A 24,234-nucleotide genomic window follows, 5' to 3' on the forward strand; every position below is an offset into this window, starting at 1 on the left:
CTGAAAGGTGAATCAGGGTTCGCTCTAGGATTTTGCCTGTGTTTAGCTGTCGTCCGTTTCTTTCTATCCAAAACAAAAAAACTCCCTGACCATGCTGATGACAAGCATACCCATAACATGATGCAGCCACCACTATGCTTGAAAATATGAAGAGTGGTACTCTGTGATGTGTTGTGTTGGATTTGCCCCAAACATAACGCTTTGCATTCAGGACATAAAGTTAATTTCTTTGCCACATTTTTTGCAGTTTTACTTTAGTGCCTTATTGCAAACAGGATGCATGTTTTAGAATATTGTTATTCTGTACAGGCTTCCTTCTTTTCACTCTGTCATTTACAGTGCATTCGGAAAGTATTCAGACCCCTTGACTTTTTCCACATTTTGTTACGTTACAGCCTTATTCTAAAATGGATTAAATATTTTTTTCCCCTCATCAATCTACACACAATACCCCATCATAACAAATCAAAACAGATTTTTAAAAATATTTTAGCAAATATATTTAAAGAAATAGACAAATTAAATATTACATTTACATAACTATTCAGACACTTTACTCAGTTCTTTGTTGAAGCACCTTTGGCAACGATTACAGTCTCAAGTCTTCTTGGGTATGACGCTACAAGCTTGGCACACCTGTATTTGGGGAGTTTCTCCCATTCTTCTCTGCAGGTCCTCTCAAGCTCTGTCAGCTTGGATGGGGAGCATTGCTGCACAGCTATTTTCAGGTCTCTCCAAAGATGTTTGATTGGGTTCAAGTCCGGGCTCTGGCTGGGCCATTCAAGGACATTCAGAGACTTGTCCTGAAATCACTCCTGCGTTATCTTGGCTGTGTGCTTAGGGTCGTTGTCCTGTTTGAAGGTGAACCTTCGCCCCAGTCTAAGGTCCTGAGTGCTCTGGAGCAGGTTTTCATCAAGGATATCTCTGTACTTTGCTCCGGTCATCTTTCCCTCGATCCTGACTAGTCTCCCAGTCCCTGCCACTGAAAAACCTCACCACAGCATGGTGTTGCCACCACCATGCTTCACTGTAATGGTTCCAGGTTTCCTCCAGACGTGACGCTTGGCATTCAGGCCAAATAGTTCAATCTTGGTTTCATCAGACCAGAGAAACTTGTTTCTCATGGTCTGAGAGTCTTTAGGTGCCTTTTGGCAAACTCCGAGCAGGCTGTCATGTATGTGCCTTTTACTGAGGAGTGGCTTCCGTCTGGCCACTCTACCATAAAGGCCTGATTGGTTGAGTGCTGCAGAGATGGTTGTCCTTCTGAAAGGTTCTCCCATCTCCACAGAGGAACTCTGGAGCTCTGTCAGAGTGTCCATCTGCTTCTTGGTCATCCGTCTGGCAAAGCATGCGCTGACCAACTGGCTTCACTGACATTTTCAACCTCTCCCTGTCTGAGTCTGTAATACCAACATGTCTCAAGCAGACCACCATAGTCCCTGTGCCCATGAACACAAAGGTAACCTGCCTAAATGACTACCGACCCGTAGCACTCACGTCTGTAGCCATGAAGTGCTTTGAAAAGCTGGTCATGGCTCACATCACCATTATCCCAGAAACCCTAGACCCACTCCAATTTGCATACTGTCCTAACAGATCCACAGAGGATGCCATCTCTACTGCACTCCACACTGCACTGCCCTTTCCCACCTGGACAAAATAAACACCTATGTGAGAATGCTATTCATTGACCACAGCTCAGCGTTCAACACCATAGTGCCCTCAAAGCTCATCAATAAGCTAAGGACCCTGGGACGAAATACCTCCCTCTGCAACTGGATCCTGGACTTCCTGACGGGCCGCACCCAGGTGGTAAGGTTAGGTAACAACACATCCGCCACGCTGATCCTCAACACTGGGGCCCCTCAGGGGTGCGTGCTCAGTCCCCTCCTGTACTCCCTGTTCACTCATGACTGCACGGCCAGGCACAACTCCAACACCATCATTAAGTTTGCTGATGAAACAACAGTGGTAGGCCTGATAACTGACAACGATGAGACAGCTTTTAGGGAGGAGGTCAGAGACCTGACCATGTGGTGCCAGGACAACAACCTCTCCCTCAATGTGATCAAGACAAAGGAGATGATTGTGGGCTACAGGAAAAAGAGTACCGAGCACACCCCCATTCTCATCGACAGGGCTGTAGTGGAGCAGGTTGAGAGCTTCAAGTTCCTTGGCTTCCACATCAACAACAAACTAACATGGTTCAAGCACACCAAGACAGTCGTGAAGAGGGCACGACCATTCCCCCTCAGGAGACTGAAAAGATTTTGCATGGATGCTCACATCCTCAAAAGATTTTACAACTGCACCATCGAGAGCGTCCTGATGGGTTGCATCACTGCCTGGTATGGCAACTGCTCAGCCGCCGACCGCAAGGCACTACAGATGGTAGCGCGTACGGCCCAGTACATCACCGGGGGCAAGCTTCCTGACATCCAGGACCTCTATACCAGGCGGTGTCAGAGGAAGGCCCTAAAAATCATCAAAGACTCCAGCCACCCTAGTCATAGACTGTTCTCTCTGCTACCGCATGGAAAGTGGTACCGGAGCGCCAAGTCTAGGTCCAGAAGGCTTCTAAACAGCTTCTTCCCCCAAGCCATAAGACTCCTGAACAGCTAATCAAATGGCTACCCAGACTATTTGCATCCCCCACGCTGCTACTACTCTCTGTTATTATCTATGCATAGCCACTTTAACAACCCTACCTGCATGTACATAATTATCTCAATTACCTCGACACCGGTACCCCGGCACATTGACACATTGACTCTTTACCAGCACCCCCTGTATATAGCCCTGCTATTGTTATTCACTGCTTCGGCGCATGTGACACATTTGATTTTCTCCTATCACATGAAACTCTGTAACTGTTTTAAAGTCATCATTGGCCTCATGGTGAAATGAGTTTTTTCCTTCCTCTCTGGCAACTGACCTAGGAAGGACGCCTGTGTCTTTCATAGTGACTGGGTCAAAGTGTAATTAATAACTTCACCATGCTGAATGGGATATTGAATCTCTGCTTTTTTTTATTTTGACCCATCTACCAATAGGTGCCCTTCTTTGCGAGTCATTGGAAAACCTCCCTGGTCTTTGTGGTTAAATCTGTGTTTGAAATTCACTGCTCGACTGAGGGACCTTACAGATAATTGTATGTGTGGGGTACAGAGATGAGGTAGTCATTCAAAAATCATGTTAAACATTATTATTGCACACAGAGTGAGTCCATTCAAGTTATTATGTGACTTGTAAGCACATTTGTACTCCTGAACTTATTTAGGCTTGCAATAACAAAGTTGAATACTTATTGATTCAAGACATTTCAGCTTTTAATTTGTAAACATTTCTCAAAACACAACTCCCTTTGACATTATGGGGTATTGTGTGGAGGCCAGTGACACAAAATCTACATTTAATACATTTTACATTCAGGCTGTAACACAACAAAATGCGTAAAAACTCAAGGGGTGTGAATACTTTCTGAAGAAACTGTGTATGTGTATATATATATATATGCACTGCTCAAAAAAATAAAGGGAACACTTAAACAACACAATGTAACTCCAAGTCAATCACACTTCTGTGAAATCAAACTGTCCACTTAGGAAGCAACACTGATTGACAATAAATTTCACATGCTGTTGTGCAAATGGAATAGACAAAAGGTGGAAATTATAGGCAATTAGCAAGACACCCCCAAAAAAGGAGTGATTCTGCAGGTGGTGACCACAGACCACTTCTCAGTTCCTATGCTTCCTGGCTGATGTTTTGGTCACTTTTGAATGCTGGCGGTGTGTATATATATATATATATATGTATATGTGTGTATATAGTATTCACACCCACAGAGAGCGAGAGAGAGAGCGAGAGAGAGAGCGAGAGAGAGCGCGAGAGAGAGAGCGAGAGAGAGAGCGAGAGAGCGAGAGAGAGAGCGAGAGAGCGAGAGAGCGAGAGAGAGAGGTACAGAATATCTATACACATTGAACATTGAAGTTCACGAGAAAAAAATAAACATACAAGGTCACGTTACAACAGCAAATAAGGTCAAAAGTCACGTCATCATTGATCATGATCAACCAGTCAATCAGCATGTCAGATGTATCTAACAACAGCTAGCAGCAATCAAAAAGGCATCCATTTACTGCACTTCACAAGCTGCCAAAAATATATTAAAAAGAGGGCGAAAATAGAGATAGAGATATAAAAAGGACTCGACGCCACGTCATGCAACGCACGCAGTCACAGTCCTGCAACATGACGTCATCCAAAATAAAATGACACCATGGGTTCAACTTACAGGTGTGGGAACTGGGAACGTGTCCCCGTGACTGGTGGCTACTGGTTGGCTACACAACGACCATGGAGAGGCCATCTCATGTTATGATTGGCCGGTTGGCAGGTTGGGTTGGTTGCAAAACAAAAGAAGAAGAGAAGCGGTGGAATTCCTTTTTTTTTTTTTATCAAGTGGTAAATATTATGTAGACTTTACTTTCCCATTTATTCCAGCCTCTCTCTCTCAACATCTCTGGCTGACAAACCAAATGAAGGGAGGTTATTACTGTCAAAATGAAAAAGTCAACAAATCAACAAATACAATTGGAAATATAGAGATAAAAATGGAACCTTCAAAAAGAAATAAAATAATGGCCTTTATTTTTCTTTTTGAAGCAGTTCTGAGAGGCTTTTCAGTCAGAGAACATTTATAGGGTAAAAGACTAGAGTGCTGCACTGTATTCACAAAGATAAGACCAGGCCAAATGGCATATTTTACATCTCAAACTAACACAGTCACACTCTAAATAATTGGATTTTGTCCATGCATTGTATGCTATGATGTTGGTATGTACATTGAGTACCTTTAGTCATTTATAAATTCTTTAAGACCCAGAAATTGTCGGCAGAATTACTGAGTTAGTAGAAGAGTGGAGAAGAATGGTCTTTTTAAATCCTAAGTTTGAGGTTATTACGTTGGTAATACAAAACTTTCAGTCAATCTCTAAATATAATTTATAGATGATTTATCCTCTTTTAAAGTATCTACACCTACATCTAAGGGCATATTTCTGGATTCAAAATGATGTATTACATTTTGTGTGCTTTTCAGTGAAAGTGGTCTCACATTCAATTTATTTACCCCCAAAACAAATCAAGAAACAACGTAAAATCAGGTAGAGCCTGGACTGGACCTGACAGGAGAGTACATGGGATGAACAGTGAACACTACACACTTACAGACAATGTGTTGCTCTAACAATGAGAAGAATACACACATACTGAGCAGTTAGAACGGCAGGAGACCAAACCCATACAGACTTACCCCCATCATCTCACACACACACACACACAAATGGCTGTTGTTAGAGACACACTGAGGATGTCATAATGACTAGCCTGTCCTCATCATTGTTCAGGACATTCTCCACTTGTCCCTCATCAACGTGTTACATCAAAGTCATTCCTCCTCTCTTCTCCTCTCCTCAGGCAGTCTGCTCAGACAGCCTCCTTTCAATGAGTGCTACATGTCTTTATTCAAATGCTATCTGACAAGAAATGAAGGTAGCATTTATCATTTCCATTACACATTATATTGTATATGCCATTATTGCAATCCCTTCACTTTGGTGAGGCCATTGTAAAACATACAAATATGATTTACAAATTGTTCATGGAAATATACAATGGAAACACATGTACTGGTCTTATGTTGCAATGATGTGTAGTCTAACGTATACAACCAAAATAACATGTTTAGGTATGCAGTAGCCCTCATCGTGCGATTGGAGTTTAGCTGGGGGGAGTCAGACATGTCAGCCCACTGCCCCTCCTACTCTCTCCTCATTGGCCAGCACCCTGAGAGGCTGTCTGCCATTCAACCCTGGCTCTGGGCATGAATGTGGGTATAGCATGGCGTCTGCTCTTACCTGGATGTGGACGGCAGAGGGGTCAGTAAGGTCGGTTGGCATCCTTTGGCCGCTTCAGCTGCACCTTCAGCCGCTTCATGCCTATCTGAAAACCATTCATGGCCTGGATAGCCGCCTGGGCACTGGACGGGTTATCAAAGCTCACAAAGCCTGGGACACAAAGAAGGAGGGAGAGAGAGAGAGAGACAGAGTGAAGGAGAGATGGGGAGAGGCGGAGAAAGAAATAATGAAAAGGGGAAGAAAGAGAGAGACCCCTTTTTAGCTTCCAACAATGCAACAACAATGGGTCTTCATTTTCTCTATTCAGGAGGTAAATTGAAATTCCCTGAAATAAAAACATGATTACACAAAATAACGAAATGGTTAATGACATAGATATCAAAAAGCTCCTAATTGAAGAGTGTTAGAAGTCAGAGGGTGTAATTTGAACAACGGAGTAGCAGATGAGATGAAAAGGAGTGTCACGCTGCGTGTGAGGTTTTGTTTTCTGTGTGTTTGAGAATCTGACAGAGAACATCTGTGTGTATGAGCGTTGGTCTGTACAGATGTAGGATCTTAATTTGATTACCCTATTTCAGGAGAACTGCAATGCAGGAATTGTAAAACTTGTATTGTATTTAAGGTTTAAAAGGCTTCTGAAATTTGTAATTTCCACTTTGAAATTTCAGAAATGATATTCCCTTTTGAAAAATGTATCAACCCGCACACAAATCTCCATTAATTATAATCCACATAATAATTCACATTTCCTGCAGCTGCAGGATTATTTTCCTGCTGTAGCAAACTGGTTCAAATTAAGATCCTACATCTGTACGTCTCTAAGCATAGCAAGGTGGAAGTGAAAGTGTATGTTTGTGTGTGTGTGTGTATAGTAAGAGGAGCAGGGTTGGAGCATGGTGCCAGGTTCAGGGCGGGGCGTACTGGGTGTAGGTGTGGGAAGGTGGAGGGTGCCATGAGTAGAGGTGTCTCTCTCCTGCCTGTGAGTAAAGGTGTCAGTCTCCTCTCCTCTCCCCTGCCTGTGAGTAAAGATGTCTGTCTCACCTCTCCCCTGCCTGTGAGTAAAGGTGTCAGTCTCACCTCCCCCCTACCTGTGAGTAAAGGTGTCTGCCTCTCCTCTCCTATGCCTGTGAGTAAAAGTGTCAGTCTCTCCTCTCCTCTCCCCAGCCTGTGAATAAAGCTGTCAGTCTCACCTCCCCCCTACCTGTGAGTAAAGGTGTCTGCCTCTCCTCTCCTATGCCTGTGAGTAAAAGTGTCAGTCTCTCCTCTCCTCTCCCCTGCCTGTGAATAAAGGTGTCAGCCTCTACTCTCCCCTGCCTGTGAATAGAGGTGCCAGCCTCTCCTCTCCCCTGCCTGTGAATAGAAGTGCCATCCTCTCCTCTCCCCTGCCTGTGAATAGAGGTGCCCTCCTCTCCTCTCCCCTGCCTGTGAATAGAGGTGTCAGCCTCTCCTCTCCCCTGCCTGTGAATAGAGGTGCCAGCCTCTCCTCTCCCCTGCCTGTGAATAGAGGTGCCAGCCTCTCCTCTCCCCTGCCCTGCATGTACTCTGAGTTATCACCTGGGTGTTGGGGCGGAATGAGCCCGGAGCTTTCCACACTAGGACTCCTGCCTGCTCTTATCAGACACCTCCGTGATTGACGGCCTGAATTTTCCGCTTGCCAGCTGATTTGATCACGTTGCTATGGGTCCAGTTTAATTTTGAGGGAGAGGGCAGGCTTTTTTCAGGTGGGAAGAGATAAGGCTCCTGCTTTTACAAACCCTTTAAACAAACTGAGCAGGGAAGGGCCTGTCAGACAGCAGCGATCCCCCTCACATCCCGCTCTCATCAATCTCAACCTTGCATTTACATCCCAACCCCAAAAGGTGATTGTCAGGAAGGGGAAAAGGGGGAAGAAGAAGATGGTGAAGAAAGAGAGGACAAAGAAAAGAGCAGACTAGAAGCGTGGTAAATCCTGGCCCCCTTTACACCATGTAAATCAGTCAGCTGCCAGGTTTATTATGATGTTTTATACAGCACTGTACACTTCAGAAGGACTAGCAGCACTTGACTGGGACACATTCATTGCACAGCACAATGTAAAACACCCCAAACAGCCTTTATGAGAGGAGATGGAAAACTGTCATGTATGAATCATCATTTCATGTTCCCTCGCAGCTCGTCAGCTGAAAAAACGATGTTCATTCCTCCGTAAAATCATTGTAGGGTATTACGGACAAGGTTTTGATTTGCAGGTGAGAGTGGAGTACTGACAAAGACCACAGTCTTATCATTCTACAGCTCTGCATGACTCTTGGGTGCGGTGACTTAGTGTCTAAGCTGTAGGGATCTGCACAGCTAGATGCTGACGGACGTTGTGAAACGTCTTGAAGGGGACTGCTCCCACTTTAAGCCGACCAAACAATGGAGTGCTGCTTGCTGTTCCTCTAAAAACAGAGGATCATCTATTTCAATGGTAAGTGTTAGTCTGCGAGTGTGTATGCAGTGCTTTCAGAGGACCTTCTAAAATCCATTTTTTGCTCCACTAATACCACTTAGAGAGGTGAGTTTTGATCATCCTTAAATGTCAATATTGAGTAACTAAACATGGAGGATTAAAATAACAGGGTATCCCAACAGACCCCAGACTAAGACCTTGAAACAGCCAGAAACTCAACATCCCACTCTAAAGCCAGTCTTTTAAGATCTTGCTGTGCTTTTACTCAACAAACTCATTTGGGTCAGCTGGTCGTTCAGTGACGGATCCACCATCTTCGTCAGCTGCACATCTGATATTCTGAAGATGATAATTAACACCAACAGCTAACAATTACCAGAGATTATGTCAATGTATGCTCAATTGCCATGGAATCGGTCTTAATGTGTATGGAATGTTGTGTTTGGAACACTCTTTTTCACTTTGACGATGTCACTTTTTAAACTGTGACTTTGCCTCATCTCAGTAAGTCAATTACTACCCTGGATTCCATAATGATGACATTGGCTCATTGCCTATTGTCAATCACTGAGAATCATAAGGCGTGTGCGCACACACACACACACACACACACACACACACACACACACACACACACACACACACACACACACACACACACACACACACACACACACACACACACACACACACACACACACACACACACACACACACACACACACACACACACACACACACACACACACACACACCCACACACACACATTACGCATGTATATGTCTGTGCACATGCATTGTGTGTATGTGTGTGTGTTGCATCTAATGTGCATCGGAATATTTCATCTCCCATTTTGAACTGAAGAGGGATCAAATTGCTTCCCCTGTTGCTGCAGGAGAGTAATCATTTTGTTCACTTAATGCATAGCATCTTCTGTCTAATTTGTTAATGTCTCTCACAAGAGCCCCGGGGCTCAGACTATAAAAAGGAAGGAGAAAAAATGAGAGGTTAAATGATTGTTTTTCAGCCGAGATCTTAATTAATAGCTGCATGGGAAAATAATGGTGAGATGCGTGAGGTCACAGCCTCTTTGTTCTTCCTCATAGAGTAGTGATAGACATGCTATTCTCATGCTAGACAGCCCATATAGGAGGCCAGTGGTCCGTTTCTGCAGTCCAGCTCCTCATCTCGTGGGTGCTGCTGTCTAGGGCTCAAACAGGTCTATTATTATCTCCTGAAGATCACACAGTCCACCTGCACATCCTCTACCACCACCCAGTCTCATCCCTACAGGCTGTGTGGGAGGAAGGTGTTGGATAGGAGGCTGGGAGGCTGGGTCTCTAGGGGCTATCTATGGAGGCTGGGAGGCTGGGTCTCTAGGGGCTGTCTATGGAGGCTGGGGAACCATGGTTTTATAGTATGTTTGTTGAAGGTGAAACGCTAATAGCCAGAAGGACTGGGCTTATGGTGACTATATTCCCCTATACTGCATGTCTAGCTACATGGTAATAGACATGTACTTGAACTTGGGGAGCTGTGGGCTTAAGCTGGAGGTAGTTAGAAACAAATCGCCCCTGCTCCACTCTCACCCGCTCCGAGCGTCTCATAAGCATCTGCTGATGAGTTGAACTTAAGGAGCGAAGCACGCATCCCCCTCATCACCCTCTCCTCCCTGCTCACTCGCATGTAACGCCACTTTTAAAATGTTAATTGCAACTTGATTAGGATAGACACAGGGAATAAAGGAAAATACAACTAAATGCAGAATCCAAAGTGGCACATGAGAAGATTGCCAAACATCACAATCGACTTCTCATCCGATTCTTTTTTTTCTCCGCAGAGATGACAGCTTTGACACACTGACTCACCAAAACACTTGCTTTGATTGGTCGCCCGGTCCACGAAGACTTTGGCGGAGATGACGTTGCCGAAAGGCAGGAACATTTGCATTAATTCTGCGTCTCCAAACTCCTGGGGCAGATGGTAAATAAACAGGTTGCAGCCTTCCGGGCCTGGTGGGAAATAACAACAACAGACTATAGAGGTTACATGGGGAAATAGAAGGAGAGGACAGGCAGAGCATGCATGATGACACAAGCCCAGTGTCTGCCCCAATTACTAGCTGCCAGTAGGACAGGACTGACTGGCTCCCAATCTCGCTTCAGTCTCCACACACACCCAGATGCCACATACTGTACATGGCCTTCTGATGAGGAGAGGAATAGACTAGAGAGAGAAAGAGAGAGAGAGAGAGAGAGAGAGAGAGAGAGAGAGAGATGTGGGCTGCTTGGTGGGCTGTGCTAGCGGCTGCATGGATTGTTCCCTGTCTCATTGCTCGGGGATGATAGCATGACGAGATGAGTCTGTGGCTGGTGAGAAGGCTGATAAGAGGCTGCTGCTGACTGACTCTCCCTGGCCCAGATAGAGGACACACACAGTATGATAGAGAGCTGTGGTTTTACAGTCTGAGCTTGTGGCTTTATTCTGCCTGTTTGTTAGTTTAGGTGTGTCTCATGAAATGGGGGCTGCTGCGGCTGCAGTCTCCTGGAGGCTGCAGACTGGGGTAGGCAGACTGGGAGACCAGCCAACAGCCAGAGAGGGAAGGATTCAGATCTGAGTCAGAGACAGGCTAGTGGGGCTGACACACTGTCAGGAGGAGGAGCAACTCTGTGGCTTAAGTATAGCAGTCACATAACCCTAATGCAAGCTTCCTTTAACTCAAGGATGGGGGCAGGTAGACCACAATGCTTGGCAAAACACACTGCAATACAATTATTCCTCTTATGCAATGTTAGAACATTTAGAGTAATTTCTGATTTTCCACGTTGACTAATAATCATATTCATAACCATCACATGCTGTACAATAACATCAATGAATAATTATATCTGACAAAAGAGTGATTTACCATTACAGCATATCCTATGCTTATTACATTTAATGCTGTGGTACTAACACTAAACTAGGCATGTTAATAAATGATTTTGCATGCAGCTAATTCATCTAATGAATATTTATAACATCTTAAACACATTGTAATGGACTGATTAACCAGTCGAACACTGCGAGTTTGAATTAGTCCAGTTTTTGAATAATGACAGAGTAACTTTTCCATCTTGCTGCCTGCTAATGTTAAACTCCTTTAAATGAAGCTCTCTTTTTCTCCCATTTTCCAGCCCAGTGTTTCCTCTCCCTGGCTAATTCAACGCAGCCGTACATTACAATATAACATGGTAATTATCACCTTTTTTCTTGGGTGGTCGCTCCCGCTAGCTCTTACCTTCTCTCTGTTGCTGGGGGATGATGGCGGGTTGCTGGGGGAATGCTTGACTGATTGGTGCATATGCGGCAGGGTAGGCTGCTGTTGCAAAGAGAAGGAGAAGAGCCAGAGTGGGATGTTACATCTTCATTTGCGACAACTTAAATCATGATTCTATTGTTCACGTCCTCCAGACATTGAAAAAATAAATTGCATTATGGCTTGGAGCCCGAGCTAATTTTCATTGTGGCTCACTACACAAAGGGAATGCACTGTCTAAACAGGGACATATCAGGACAGGAATGAGAGTCTATTCCTATCCGGATAGATGGTTAAAGAAGAGAGGTCTTAGTGTCTGTCTATCTATATCACAATCATGTAGAGGGGTGTCCGGAACACAGTTCTCAGGGTACTTTTGGAATTAAGATTTTTGTGTGGGTGTATAATCAAGTCCACTGGAAATCCGTTCAAATCCTAATGTAAAGCTTCCTAATCCTGGAGAAAATTGGCCAGTCCTCTGGGCTATCTTTAGCAGCCATAGTGTCTGCTAGAGTGACAGAGAGGGAGAGAGGGAGAGAAAGAGATGGAGGAGAGGAGTGAGGAGAGGGAGGTCACCTGCGTAGTGCTGCACACCGGCGTAAGCCTGCTGGAGAGGGTCAGTCACCGTAGGGCTCTGTGCTGTAGAGAGAGAAAGAGAGAGCGACAGAGAGAGAGAAAGGGAGAGAGAGAGAAAGAAATACAAGAGAGATGGAGAGAGAGAAAGAGAGGGAGAGAGAGACAGAGGGTGGAGTCACACATAGATTCGAGTTGTCATATTTCACAGTTCTTCAAAATTTCTGTTCGCCCCCCCCAGATGTTTGCATCAAATATTAACAACATGCCAAAAAACTGCTTTGTGGTTCATTATCACTGCAGCTGCCTTACATAATGCATCAAGGAGTCAAGTGCATGGTGATGTGTCAGTTGTTCAGGAATCATCAGGAGCATACAGCATTAAGAAGCTTTTTAGGCTCATCATATTAACCATAATGCACTGATGGATGCATTGACTCGCTCATCATGAAAGCTCAGCTTGCTTTTCTTAAACCGTCTTTAAACTCATAATTGACTCTCACAACCACCGTCACACTCCTATACTGATTGCGGTATGGCAGTCACCTAAGACTATCTTGCCAGGTCTCCCTCGACAAAAATATCATACAGTATATAATGGTTTTATCCTAGTTAAGAAAAGGCTACATGTCAAAAGAATGAAACTGCTGTTAGATTGGCTCACCTGAGTAGAGGTGAATCCCATTGGCTGTCTCACCTGGGTAGGGGTGGATCCCATTGGTGTAGATTGGCTCGTTGGTAGGCTGACCGTTGGTCTGGGGCGGGAGGGATGCGAACCCGTTGACCCCCATGGGCGCTGCTAGGCTGGGCACGGCCGTGGCATTGATACCCGGCGGCGTGCTGGTGCCTGTAAATAGAGCAACCCTGTTTCATTACTGGGACCACAGGCCATGGTGGACATGGTTCACACTCCACAGTCTGCAGCATCTCTCTGACCAGCGTCTAATTGGACACTGGGGCTGGGGCCTCTCTGTCTGTTAGTGGCCTCAGCCTCTCCCCCTGGCCACATTTCAGGTTTGTCACCTTGTCCATGCTCTCTCGTTTTGTGCCAGATGGAATATTATTCTTCTCCCTAATCCCGGTGAAGGGCATTTAAGTCATGTAGGATTAAATTTGAAAGGCATTACCTGGGTGTATGTAGGCTTTGTGGATTACAGATGGCGGATGGATGCAGAGGTGACTGAGCCACTTTATTTAATTCATTTAGAGAGATGCGTGGAGCCCCTGTCTTGGGCCAGTCAGCCTACTTAGTGTCGAGCCATCAAAGCTCTTCACGACAAGGGCCAGGAAGACAGGTCAAACTCAGGTCCAGGATTATCTCCCACAAATCTTTGCTCGTATATTGTATAGTCAAGGACTTTGCATTCAAAGTCATCAGATTGGCCGTGTTCCCGGAAACACACAAACAGTTGCCCGTGAGAGAGAGAGAGGGAGAGACAGAGAGAGAGAGAGAGAAAGAAAGAGAGAGAGACCTAACCCACTCTATTAAATTTCTCAAACCAGGAACATTTTACATCTGGCTAGAAATTAATAAGGAAATTATCTCAACAGAGAAAAATGTCCTCATGTGTGCTACCTATATCCCTCCAATAGAATCCACATACTTTAACGATGACAGCTTCTCCATCCTAGAGGCGGAGATCAACCATTTTCAGGCCCAGGGACATGTACTAGTCTGTGGCGACCTAAATGCCAGAAATGGACAAGAACCTGACACTCTCAGCACACAGGGGGACAAACACCTACCTGGAGGTGACAGCATTTCCTCCCCCATATGCCCCACAGACACAACTACAACAACATAACCAACAAAAACGGGTCACAAGGCCTGCAGCTCTGTCGGACGCAATCATTGGTAGGCTTTGAGGGGACTTCTATGGTAGGTACACATATAGATCATCTCTTGGCAGTAGTACTGTAGAATACTTTATCACTGACCTTAACCCAAAATCTCTCAGAGCATTCACAGTCAGTCCACTGACACCCCTATCAGATCACAGCAAAGTCACACTCTACATCACATGTGTCAAACTCAAGGCCCGCGGGCCAGATGTGGCCCGCCAGGTCATTTTATGTGGCCCGCGAGAGCTTAAAAGTTTTGAGTGTCTAAAAATAAATACCAAAAAATAAATTAAGAGCGTGCTTTGACCAAAAACTACATTCCCACAATGCCTTTCGACTACGCTAGCCACGGCAGTGTCCATGCCAACGAGTGGAATTGAGATATAAATAATGATCCCAAAATGTCCAGAAAGAGAAAAGTTGATGCAGACGGAAGACTGTTTCAAGAAAGATGGGAAGGCGAATACTTGTTTGCGCTTCAAGGAGAAAGACCGGTATGTCTTTTGTGTTACGAGGCGGTGTCGGTTGTCAAAGAGTACAATCTGCGTCGACATTTTGACACCAAACACGGAGCTAAGTACGCTAAAGCTAGCCTTCAAGAAAAGCAACAAATTGCCCAAGAATTAAAAGGCAAACTGCGGTCGCAGCAGAGTTTGTTCATGAAATCCACAGCCAAAAACGAGGCCGCGGTGAAAGCTAGCTTCATTGTGGCTGAAGAAATCGCCCACGCTTCCAAGTCTTTTTCAGAGGGAGCGTTTTTGAAGCAGTGCATGCTGAAGGTCTGTGAGCAGGTGTGTCCCGACCAGTTACAGACTTTTAAAAATGTCAGTTTATCAAGAAACACCATCGTCGACCGAGTGAAGGAACTAGCAGAAAATCTTACAACACAGCTGGCCGAGGAGACACGCAGCTACACAGCTTTTTCATTAGCTGTTGATGAAAGCACAGATAACACGGACACAGCGCAGTTATCAATTTTTATTAGAGGCGTAAAGTCGGACCTCTCTATCACTGAGGAGCTGTTGGATGTGGCTGCAATGCATGGGACCACGACGGGACAGAACATTTTTGATGCGGTAGAGAAGTCCGTAAGTAAAAATGCATTGCAGTGGGAAAACTTGGTAGGATTAACTACAGACGGTGCACCGGCAATGTGTGGAGGAAAAGTGGGCTTGGTTGGACTAATGAAGGGGAAAATGCAAAAAATGAACTGTCACACGCCTTTGATAACGTATCATTGCATTATCCATCAAGAAGCTTTGTGTGGGAAGGTGCTGGGGATGGAGGACATTGTGACCACAGTCATGAAAACAGTGAACTTCATTCGGGCGCGTGGCCTGAATCACCGTCAGTTCCAGCAGTTTTTGCTGGAGATGGGCTCGGAACACGGGGATGTGCTGTACCATACAGAAGTGCGGTGGCTGAGTAGGAGCAAAGTCCTCAAGCGATTTTTCGAGCTCAGGAAAGACATTGCTCTTTTTATGCAGAGTAAAGGAAAACTCATGTCTGAACTATCAGATCCAAAGTGGATGTGTGACTTTGCTGTGTTGTGTGACATAACCGACCATCTCGCCCAGCTGAATCAGAAGCTGCAGGGACGCAAACAAGTCATCACGCAGATGTCCGACACGATCACGGCTTTCCAGCGTAAATTGGACTTATGGATGTGGCAAGTGAAACAGGACAATCTTGTTCACTTTCCTGTTTGTCAGAGCATGTCAGCCTCATTTCCCGAGACTTTTTCATGTGCTCAGTTGGCTACCAAACTGAGCTGGTTAAAGACTGAGTTTGATCGGCGCTTCTCTGACTTCAGAGCACAACAGTCTGGCTTTGACATCTTTGCCAATCCTTTCACCACCGATGTCTGCACTGCACCCCAACACCTTCAGATGGAGCTAATTGAGCTTCAAAGCGACAGTGGCCTGAGAGCAAAGTTTCAGGATGCTACAATCCAGGACTTTTACCGTCTGCTGCCTCCTGGTTTGATGCCACAGCTTCGACTTCATGCTGCCCGTGTTCTGTCCATGTTTGGGAGCACCTATCTGTGCGAACAGTTTTTTTCCATAATGAATCTGAACAAAAACAAGCACAGATCACGCCTCACGGATGACAACCTCCATGCTGTTCTACGCATTGCCTCAGCACAGGACCTAAAACCAGACATTGACACACTGGTAACGGGAAAACGGTGTCAGACATCTGGTCAGAAAACACACAGGCAAGCATTTTTTTTTAAACTTAATTAAAATATAATAAAATGTAATTCAACCAAGAAGAAGAACAGTTAAACTGTGTGCAATTTAATGATTGTGCTTGCATTTTGTTTTGTGTTTATCATTTTCAGAACATGATCAATCGATAGTAGAGAGAGAATCCACTTGGTGTGTTCAAGGACAGGCAGCATCTCCTCATCAAAGACTAACCGAAAAACTTGACCAATATAGTTGTGAACTGAGTCAACCTTTATTTTGGTATTTTTAGTTGATTACATATTATTTATGTGTAGCTGCTGTAGTAATTATTTAATGTTTGCAGGTTTATGTGTGTATGCAGACAAATTGTCATCAAACCATCAGTTGGGTGCACGGCTGTGTGCAGCCTTTTTTTGTAAAATGCTACATGTGTCATACATGTTCTTTGCAGCTAAGTTTTATGTTATTTTTCTTTATTCACTTGGACAGTTTGATCCTTCATTAATGGAGTTATGTGGGTTTTCATAAGCTGACAAAATTTAAAAGGATTTATGTTAGAGCTACAAGCAAACATATATTTTCTATGCAACTGTAATTGTCACTTGAATAAGTTATAATAAATAATGAGTTATTTAACATTAAGGAGGAGTTACATTTATTTTACATTACATTCGATTACATTTATAAGTTACATCTGGCCCTTTGAGGACAGCCATTATGCTGATGTGGCCCTCGGTGAAAATGAGTTTGACACCCCTGCTCTACATGAACAGAGCTATGTTCAATCATGAGGCATCAAAGCCAAAGGAACTGAATAATATTAATAAATGCTATAGAAGGAAGGAAAGTAGTGTGGAAATCTTCCAAAAAACAATTAGGCAACAACAAATTCAATCCCTTCTAGACAGTAGAAAGGTGTAAACTTGGCAGTAGAAAACCTAAACAGTATATTTGACCTCTCAGCTTCCCTATCAAATCTAAAAAATTCAAGCAGACAGCCAAAGAAAATTAACAACAATGACAAATGGTTTGATGAAGAATGCAAAAACATAAGAAAGAAATGGAGAAACCTATCCAACCAAAAACATAGAGACCCTTAACCTGAGCCTTCCCTACGGTGAATCACTAAAACAATACAGAAATACACTACGGAAAAATAAGGAACAGCACGTCAGAAATCAGCTCAATGTAATTGAAGAATCCATAGAATCTAACCACTCCTGGGAAAATTGGAAACAACACAAAGAGTTATCTATCCAAAACAGAGATGTATGGATAAACCACTTCTCCAATCTTTTTGGCTCTATAACAAAGAACAAACAGCAAAAACATATACATGATCAAATACAAATCTTAGAATCAACTATTAAAGACTACCAGAACCCACTGGACTCTCCAATTACATTGAATGAACTACAGGACAAAATACAAACCCTACAACTCAAAAAGGCCTGTGGGGTTGATGGTATCCTAAATGAAATGATAAAATATACAGACCACAAATTCCAATTGGCTTTAACATCATCCTCAGCTCTGGCATCTTCCCCAATATTTGGAACCAAGGACTGATCACCCCAATTCACAAAAGTGGAGACAAATTTGACCCCAATAACTACTGTGGGATATGTGTCAACAGCAACCTTGGGAAAATCCTCTGCAATATAATTAACAGCAGACTCATACATTTCCTCAGCGAAAACAATGTACTGAGAAAATGTCAAATTGGCTTTTTACCAAATTACCGTACGACAGACCACGTATTCACATTATAAAATCCATGTACACAAACAACAAGTGTGCTGTTAAAATTGGCAAAAGACACACACATTTCTTTCCACAGGGCCGTGGGATGAGACAGGGATGCAGCTTAAGCCCCACCCTCTTCAACATATATATCAAGGAATTGGCTATGGCACTATTAGCACCCGGCCTCATCCTACTAGAATCTGAAGTCAAATGTCTACTATTTGCTGATGATCTGGTTCTTCTGTCCCCAACCAAGGAGGGCCTACAGCAGCACCTAGGTCTTCTGCACAGATTCTGTCAGACCTGGGCCCTGACAGTAAATCCCAGTAAGACAAAAATAATGGTGTTCCAAAAAAGGTCCAGTTGCCAGGACTACGAATACAAATTCCATCTAGACATCGTTGCCCTAAGGCACACAAAACAACTATACATACCTCGGCCAAAACATCAGTGCCACAGGTAACTTCCACAAAGCTATGAACGATCTGAGAGACAAGCAAGAAGGGCCTTCTATGCCATGAAAAGGACCATAAAATTCGACATACAAATTAGGATCTGTCAAAAAATACTTGACTCGGTCCTCCCGGGTGGTGCAGTGGTCTAAGGCACTGCATGTGCTAGCTGTGCCACTAGAGACTCTGGGTTTGAGCCCAGGCTCTGTCACAGCCGGCCGCGACCGGGAGGCCCATGGGGCAGCGCACAATTGGCCCAGCGTCGTCCGGGTTAGGGAGGGCTTGGCAGGCAGGGATATCCTTGTCTCATCGCGCACTAGCAACTCCTGTGGCGGGCCAGGCGCAGTGCACGCTGACCAGGTCGCTAGGTGTACGGTGTTTCCTCTGACACATTGGTGCGGCTGGCTTCCGGGTTGGATACGCGCTGTGTTAAGAAGCAGTGCAGGTTGGTTGGGTTGTGTTTTGGAGGACGCATGGCTCTTGACCTTCGCCTCGCCCGAGTCCGTGCGCGAGTTGTAGCGATGAGACAATACAGTAACTACGGATACCACTAAATTGGGGAGAAAAAGGGGGTAAAAAATATATACTTGACTCAGTTATAGAACCCATTGCCCTTTATGGTTGTGAGGTATGTAGTCTACTCACCAACCAAGAATTCACAAAATGGGACAAACACCAAATTGAGACTGCATGCAGAATTCTGCAAAAATATCCTCAGCGTACAACGTAAAACACCAAATAATGCATGCAGAGCAGAATTAGGCCGATACCCGCTAATTATCAAAATCCAGAAAAGAGTCGTTAAATTCTACAACCACCTAAAAGGAAGCGATTCCCAAACCTTCCATAACAAAGTCATCACCTACAGAGAAATTAACCTGGAGAAGAGCCCCCTAAGCAAGCTGGTCCTGGGGCTCTGTTCACAAACACAAACAGACCCCACAGAGCCCCAGGACAGCAACACAATTAGACCCAACCAAAGCATGAGAAATCAAAAATAGAATTACTTGACACATTGGAAAGAATTTACAAAAAAACAGAGCAAACTAAAAGGCTATTTGGTACCTGACCACTGTGACTGACCCTAAATCAAGGAAATATTTGACTGTGTACAGAATTAGTGAGCATAGGCTTGCTACTGAGAAAGGCCGCTTGTCACGCCCTGACCGTAGAGATCCTTTTTATGTCTCTATTTTGGTTGTTCAGGGCGTGAGTTTGGGTGGGCATTCTATGTCTGGTGTGCTATGTTGTCCTTGTTTTGTATTTCTGTGTGTTTGGGCTGATATGGTTCTCAATCAGAGGCAGCTGATAGCGACGCATAGCGACGCTAGGAGGAGTTGGCTCGAGGAAAAGTGCACGAGAGGCAGACCCAGATTTTTTTGGGGGGGGGGAACACGGGGAGATTGGCGGAGTCAGGTAGGAGACCTGAGCTAACTCCCAGTGCTTACCGTGGTGAGCGTCGTACTGGTCAGGCACCGTGCTATGCGGTGGAGCGCACAGTGTCTCCAGTACGTGTTCATAGCCTGGTGCGGTACATCGCAGCTCCTCGTATCTGCCGGGCTAGAGTGGGCATCGAGCCAGGAGGGATGATGCCGGCTCAGCGCATCTGGTCTCCAGTGCGTCTCCTCGGCCCGGGTTATCCTTCGCCAGCTTTGCGCACTGTGTCTCCAGTGCGTCTGCACAGCCCAGTGCGTCCTGTGCCTGCGCCCCGCAGGTGCAGGGCCAAAGTCACCATACAGCCAGGACGGGTTGTGCAGGCTTTTTTCTCGAGACCTCCAGTGTGCCTCCACGGCCCAGTGTATCCGGTGCCTCGGCCAAGGACAAGGCCTCCTGCATGTCTCCCCAGCCTGGTGAGTCCTGTGCCTGTGCTAAGCTCTAACTCTCCTGCATGTCTCTCCAGCCTGGTGAGTCCTGTGCCTTCTCCCAGAGCCAGGCCTCCTGTGTGTCTCTCCATTCCAGTGATGATCCATGGCAAGAAGCCTCCAGTGATGATCCATGGCACAAAGCCTCCAGTGATGATCCATGGCACGAAGCCTCCAGTGATAATCCAAGGCACGAAGCCTCCAGTGATAATCCATGGCACGAAACCTCCAGTGAGGAGTTATGGCACGAAGCCTCCAGTGATGATCCATGGCACAAAGCCTCCAGTGATGATCCATGGCACGAAGCCTCCAGTGATAATCCAAGGCACGAAGCCTCCAGTGATAATCCATGGCACGAAACCTCCAGTGAGGAGTTATGGCACGAGGCCTCCAATGAAGGACGTCAGTCTGGAGCCTCCAGCAACGCCTTCTAGTCCGGAGCCTCCAGCGTCGCCCCCTAGTCCGGAGCCTCCAGCGACGCCCCCTAGTCCGTAGCCTCCAGCGACGCCCTCTAGTACGGAGCCTCCAGCGACGGGCTTCAGTCCGGAGCAGCCAGAGTCTCCCTCCTGTCCGGAGGAGCCAGAGTCTCCCTCCTGTCCGGAGCAGCCAGAGTCTCCCTCCTGTCCGGAGCAGCCAGAGTCTCCCTCCTGTCCGGAGCAGCCAGAGTCTCCCTCCTGTCCGGAGCAGCCAGAGTCGCCCTCCTGTCCGGAGCACCCAGAGTCGTCCTCCTGTCCGGGGCCTGTCGGCGGTAAGGGTCACCGCTCCAGAGGCGCCACCTAAGTGGGCCAAGACTAAGGTGGAGCGGGGTCCACGTCCCGCACCAAAGCCGCCACCGCGGTGAAATGCCCACCCAGACCCTCCCCTATAGGTTCAGGTTTTGCGGCCGGAGTCCGCACTGTCACGCCCTGACCGTAGAGATCCTTTTTATGTCTCTATTTTGATTGGTCAGGGCGTGAGTTTGGGTGTGCATTCTATGTCTGGTGTTCTATGTTGTCCTTGTTTTGTATTTCTGTGTGTTTGGCCTGATATGGTTCTCAATCAGAGGCAGCTGTCTATCGTTGTCTCTGATTGAGAATCATACTTAGGTAGCCTGTTCCCACCTGTGTTGGTGGGTGATTGTTTTCTGTTTAGTGTATGTCACCTTGCAGAACTGTTTGTTTATCGTTTTTGTTTTTTTGTTCTAGTATTCGTATTCATTAAAAGGAATTATGAATACTTACCACGCTGCACTTAGGTCTTCTCCTTCTCCTCTATACGACGATCGTTACACCGCTGAAGGCACGCCTGGCTCTCAAGAGAAGACAGGCTTTGTGCACACTGCCCACAAAATTAGATGGAAACTGAGCTGCACTTCCTAACCTCCTGCCAAATATATGACCATATTAGAGACACATATTTTCCTCGGATTACGCAGACCCACAAAGAATTCGAAAACAAATCCAATTTTGATAAACTCCCATATCTATTGTGTGAAATACCACAGTGTGCCATCACAGCGGAAAGATTTGTGACCTGTTGCCAGAAGAAAAGGGCAACCAGTGAAGAACAAACACCATTGTAAATACAACCCATATTTATGTTGATTTATATTCTCTTGTGTACTTTAACTATTTGCACATCATTACAACACTGTATATAGACAAAATATGACATTAGAAATGTCTGTATTCTTTTGGAACTTTTGTGAGTGTAATTTTTTATTGTTGATTTTACTTTTGTTTATTATCTATTTCACTTAATTGAAATGAATTGAAATTAAATTGAGAGAGAGAGAGAGATGGAGGGAGAGAGAGAGACTGGGAGAGAGAGAGAGAGTGAGAGAGACAGAGAAAAAGAGAGAGGCCCTACACTGTGGCGGCCAATGAGGGCCGGAGGATGTCATACATCATAACCCATCATGCCTCACTCACAACACGTCTTCTCTATCTTACTTTAGGGCCCTCTGTCACTCTGGCAATGTCATCTCTAACTTCACCACTACCAAAAGGGCACACTATTCTTTCTCTAGAATTCAGCACTACCAAAAGGCAGACTGTTTTTTTGTCCCTTTTAAAATGAGACAGACATGAAAAGAAACCTGATAACGTCTAAAGTAATGTACTAACAGCCAGAGCAGAATACATTACATTAGCACGGCTTGTACAAGGCTCACTAATGAATATGGTGAAGTATTACAGGCACGTAGGAGGGAGGGTTGGGTAAGAACGGGAGTCCAGTCCTGACTGTGTATTTGTACCTGAGGAGGGTGTCATTGGGGCAGCCACCAGACCGTTGATGTTGAAAGCTGCCATTTGCTGCATTTGTGCCGCAGCGATGGCTGCCATGGGGTTCAGATACGAGTTCTGGGTCGCCGCCATTAGCGCTGCTTGCTGTTGCATCATCTGCTGTGGCATTGAAGAGAGAGGAAGGGTGGGCGAGGGAAAGAGGAGGGAGAGGGAGGCAGTGGGAGAGAGCGAGAGAGAGGGAGGGAGACGGTGAGGGGGGGAAAGGGAGACGGGGAGAGAGAGGCAGGGTGAAATCGCCGCAGGACAAGGGGCATGTTTACTTTCACATCACTGTTTGCTTGGCCATGTTGTTGAATAGACAGGTCTCTGTTGCCCTGGAGGCCTGCTACTCAACAGCACTGCTGCTTTACTGGGCTGCTGCTCATTACAAACAACCGATAACGCAATATAATGAGATGAAGCTAGAGAGCTGACAGACAGACAGACAGTCAGTCAGCCTGCTTTACTGTGCGTGAGTGGGTGATTCTCACCTGCCAGGGCGAGCTGTTAGTTACAGTGTGAGTGCAAACTCTACAGTTTCCAAACTTGAGGAGATGTTAACTTCAGGTGTGAACGTAGATAGACAGAGTGTGTATAGCAAGCTATCAGGAGGAGCCGTGACTCGCATGCGCAGAGTGTAAAAGCTCACCGTCTCCTCCCCCGTGGAGCCGAGACTTACAGCGTGAGAGTAGGCGCCATAGGCCCCAAACTGGATGGTCATGGGGCTGAAGATGCCGAGCTGGCCCGCCATCTGATGCATCCTACGCAGGGTCCGCTCCTTGTCCGTGTCGGCAAACTTCACCACCAGGCTGGAGGACGCCCCCTGGGGATACGCACACTGCAATCAGTCAAGACAACACTCATCTCAGCAATGGACAGACACACACCACCCTCAGTAAAGACACGTACCTCAATGACTACGCACACACACACCTCAACGCAGGACACCACACCTACTCATACACACACCATACTGAGTCATGACCACACACACTACACAACACCAGACACACACCACACAACACCAGACACACACCACACAAGGTCTGAGCGGACTATTGCATATTAGTGCATATTTTAAATGACTCCAATCTGAGCTGTGTAGAGACAGTGGGAATAGTAGATGATCTGTGGATTTAGTGAACTTTAGACTACTAGTGTACACACTGAGTGGACAAAACATTAAGAACACCTTTCCATGACATAGACCAGATGAATCCAGGTAAAAGCTATGATCCCTTATTGATGTCACTTGTTAAACCCACTTCAATCAGTGTAGATGAAGGGGAGGAGACAGGTTAAAGAAGGATTTTTAAGCCTTGAGACGATTGAGACATGGATTGTGTGTGTGTGCCACTCAGAAGGTGAATGGGCAAGACAAAAGATGTAAGTGCCTTTGAACAGGGTATGTTAGTAGGTGCCAGGCACACCGGTTTGTGTCAAGAACTGCAACACTGCTGTTTTTTCACACTCAACAGTTTCCTGTGTGTATCAAGAATGATCCACCACCCAAAGGACATCCAGCCAACTTGACACAACTGTGGGAAGCATTGGAGTCAACATGGGCCAGCATCCCTGTAGAACGGTTTCGACACGTTGTGGAGTCCACGTCCCGACGAATTGAGGCTGTTCTGCAACTCAATATTAGGAAG

General features: G+C 45.6%; 2 protein-coding genes across 29 annotated transcripts in view; one reads left to right on the top strand and one right to left on the bottom strand.

Annotated features, from left to right (window-relative positions):
• Nucleotides 1-24,234, bottom strand: part of LOC129852718 (CUGBP Elav-like family member 4) — a 189,368-nt gene that overhangs the window by 12,612 nt on the left and 152,522 nt on the right. For 3 of the 28 annotated variants that reach the window (XM_055918371.1, XM_055918346.1, XM_055918343.1), the window contains 7 exons: nucleotides 23,232-23,420; nucleotides 22,555-22,702; nucleotides 12,889-13,071; nucleotides 12,228-12,290; nucleotides 11,634-11,714; nucleotides 10,222-10,389; nucleotides 5,922-6,071 (listed from right to left, as the gene is read on the bottom strand). In XM_055918371.1, coding sequence (XP_055774346.1) covers nucleotides 5,944-6,071; nucleotides 10,222-10,389; nucleotides 11,634-11,714; nucleotides 12,228-12,290; nucleotides 12,889-13,071; nucleotides 22,555-22,702; nucleotides 23,232-23,420 — 960 coding nt within the window. In that variant the 3' untranslated portion in view covers nucleotides 5,922-5,943. Of the gene's footprint in view, nucleotides 1-4,297; nucleotides 4,373-5,921; nucleotides 6,072-10,221; nucleotides 10,390-11,633; nucleotides 11,715-12,227; nucleotides 12,291-12,888; nucleotides 13,072-22,554; nucleotides 22,703-23,231; nucleotides 23,421-24,234 lie in introns of all 28 variants that reach the window. The other 25 variants (XM_055918365.1, XM_055918361.1, XM_055918357.1 and 22 more) reach the window with 20 other exon arrangements.
• LOC129852715 (general transcription factor II-I repeat domain-containing protein 2B-like) lies at nucleotides 14,251-16,900 on the top strand. Its single transcript, XM_055918337.1, has 2 exons — nucleotides 14,251-16,284; nucleotides 16,411-16,900. Exons 1-2 carry the CDS (start codon nucleotides 14,468-14,470, stop codon nucleotides 16,415-16,417), a joined length of 1,824 nt encoding a protein of 607 aa, XP_055774312.1. The 5' UTR covers nucleotides 14,251-14,467; the 3' UTR covers nucleotides 16,418-16,900.

This window comes from Salvelinus fontinalis, chromosome 4 (genome assembly GCF_029448725.1).
Source record: "Salvelinus fontinalis isolate EN_2023a chromosome 4, ASM2944872v1, whole genome shotgun sequence".
Taxonomy (NCBI): Eukaryota; Metazoa; Chordata; class Actinopteri; order Salmoniformes; family Salmonidae; genus Salvelinus; species Salvelinus fontinalis.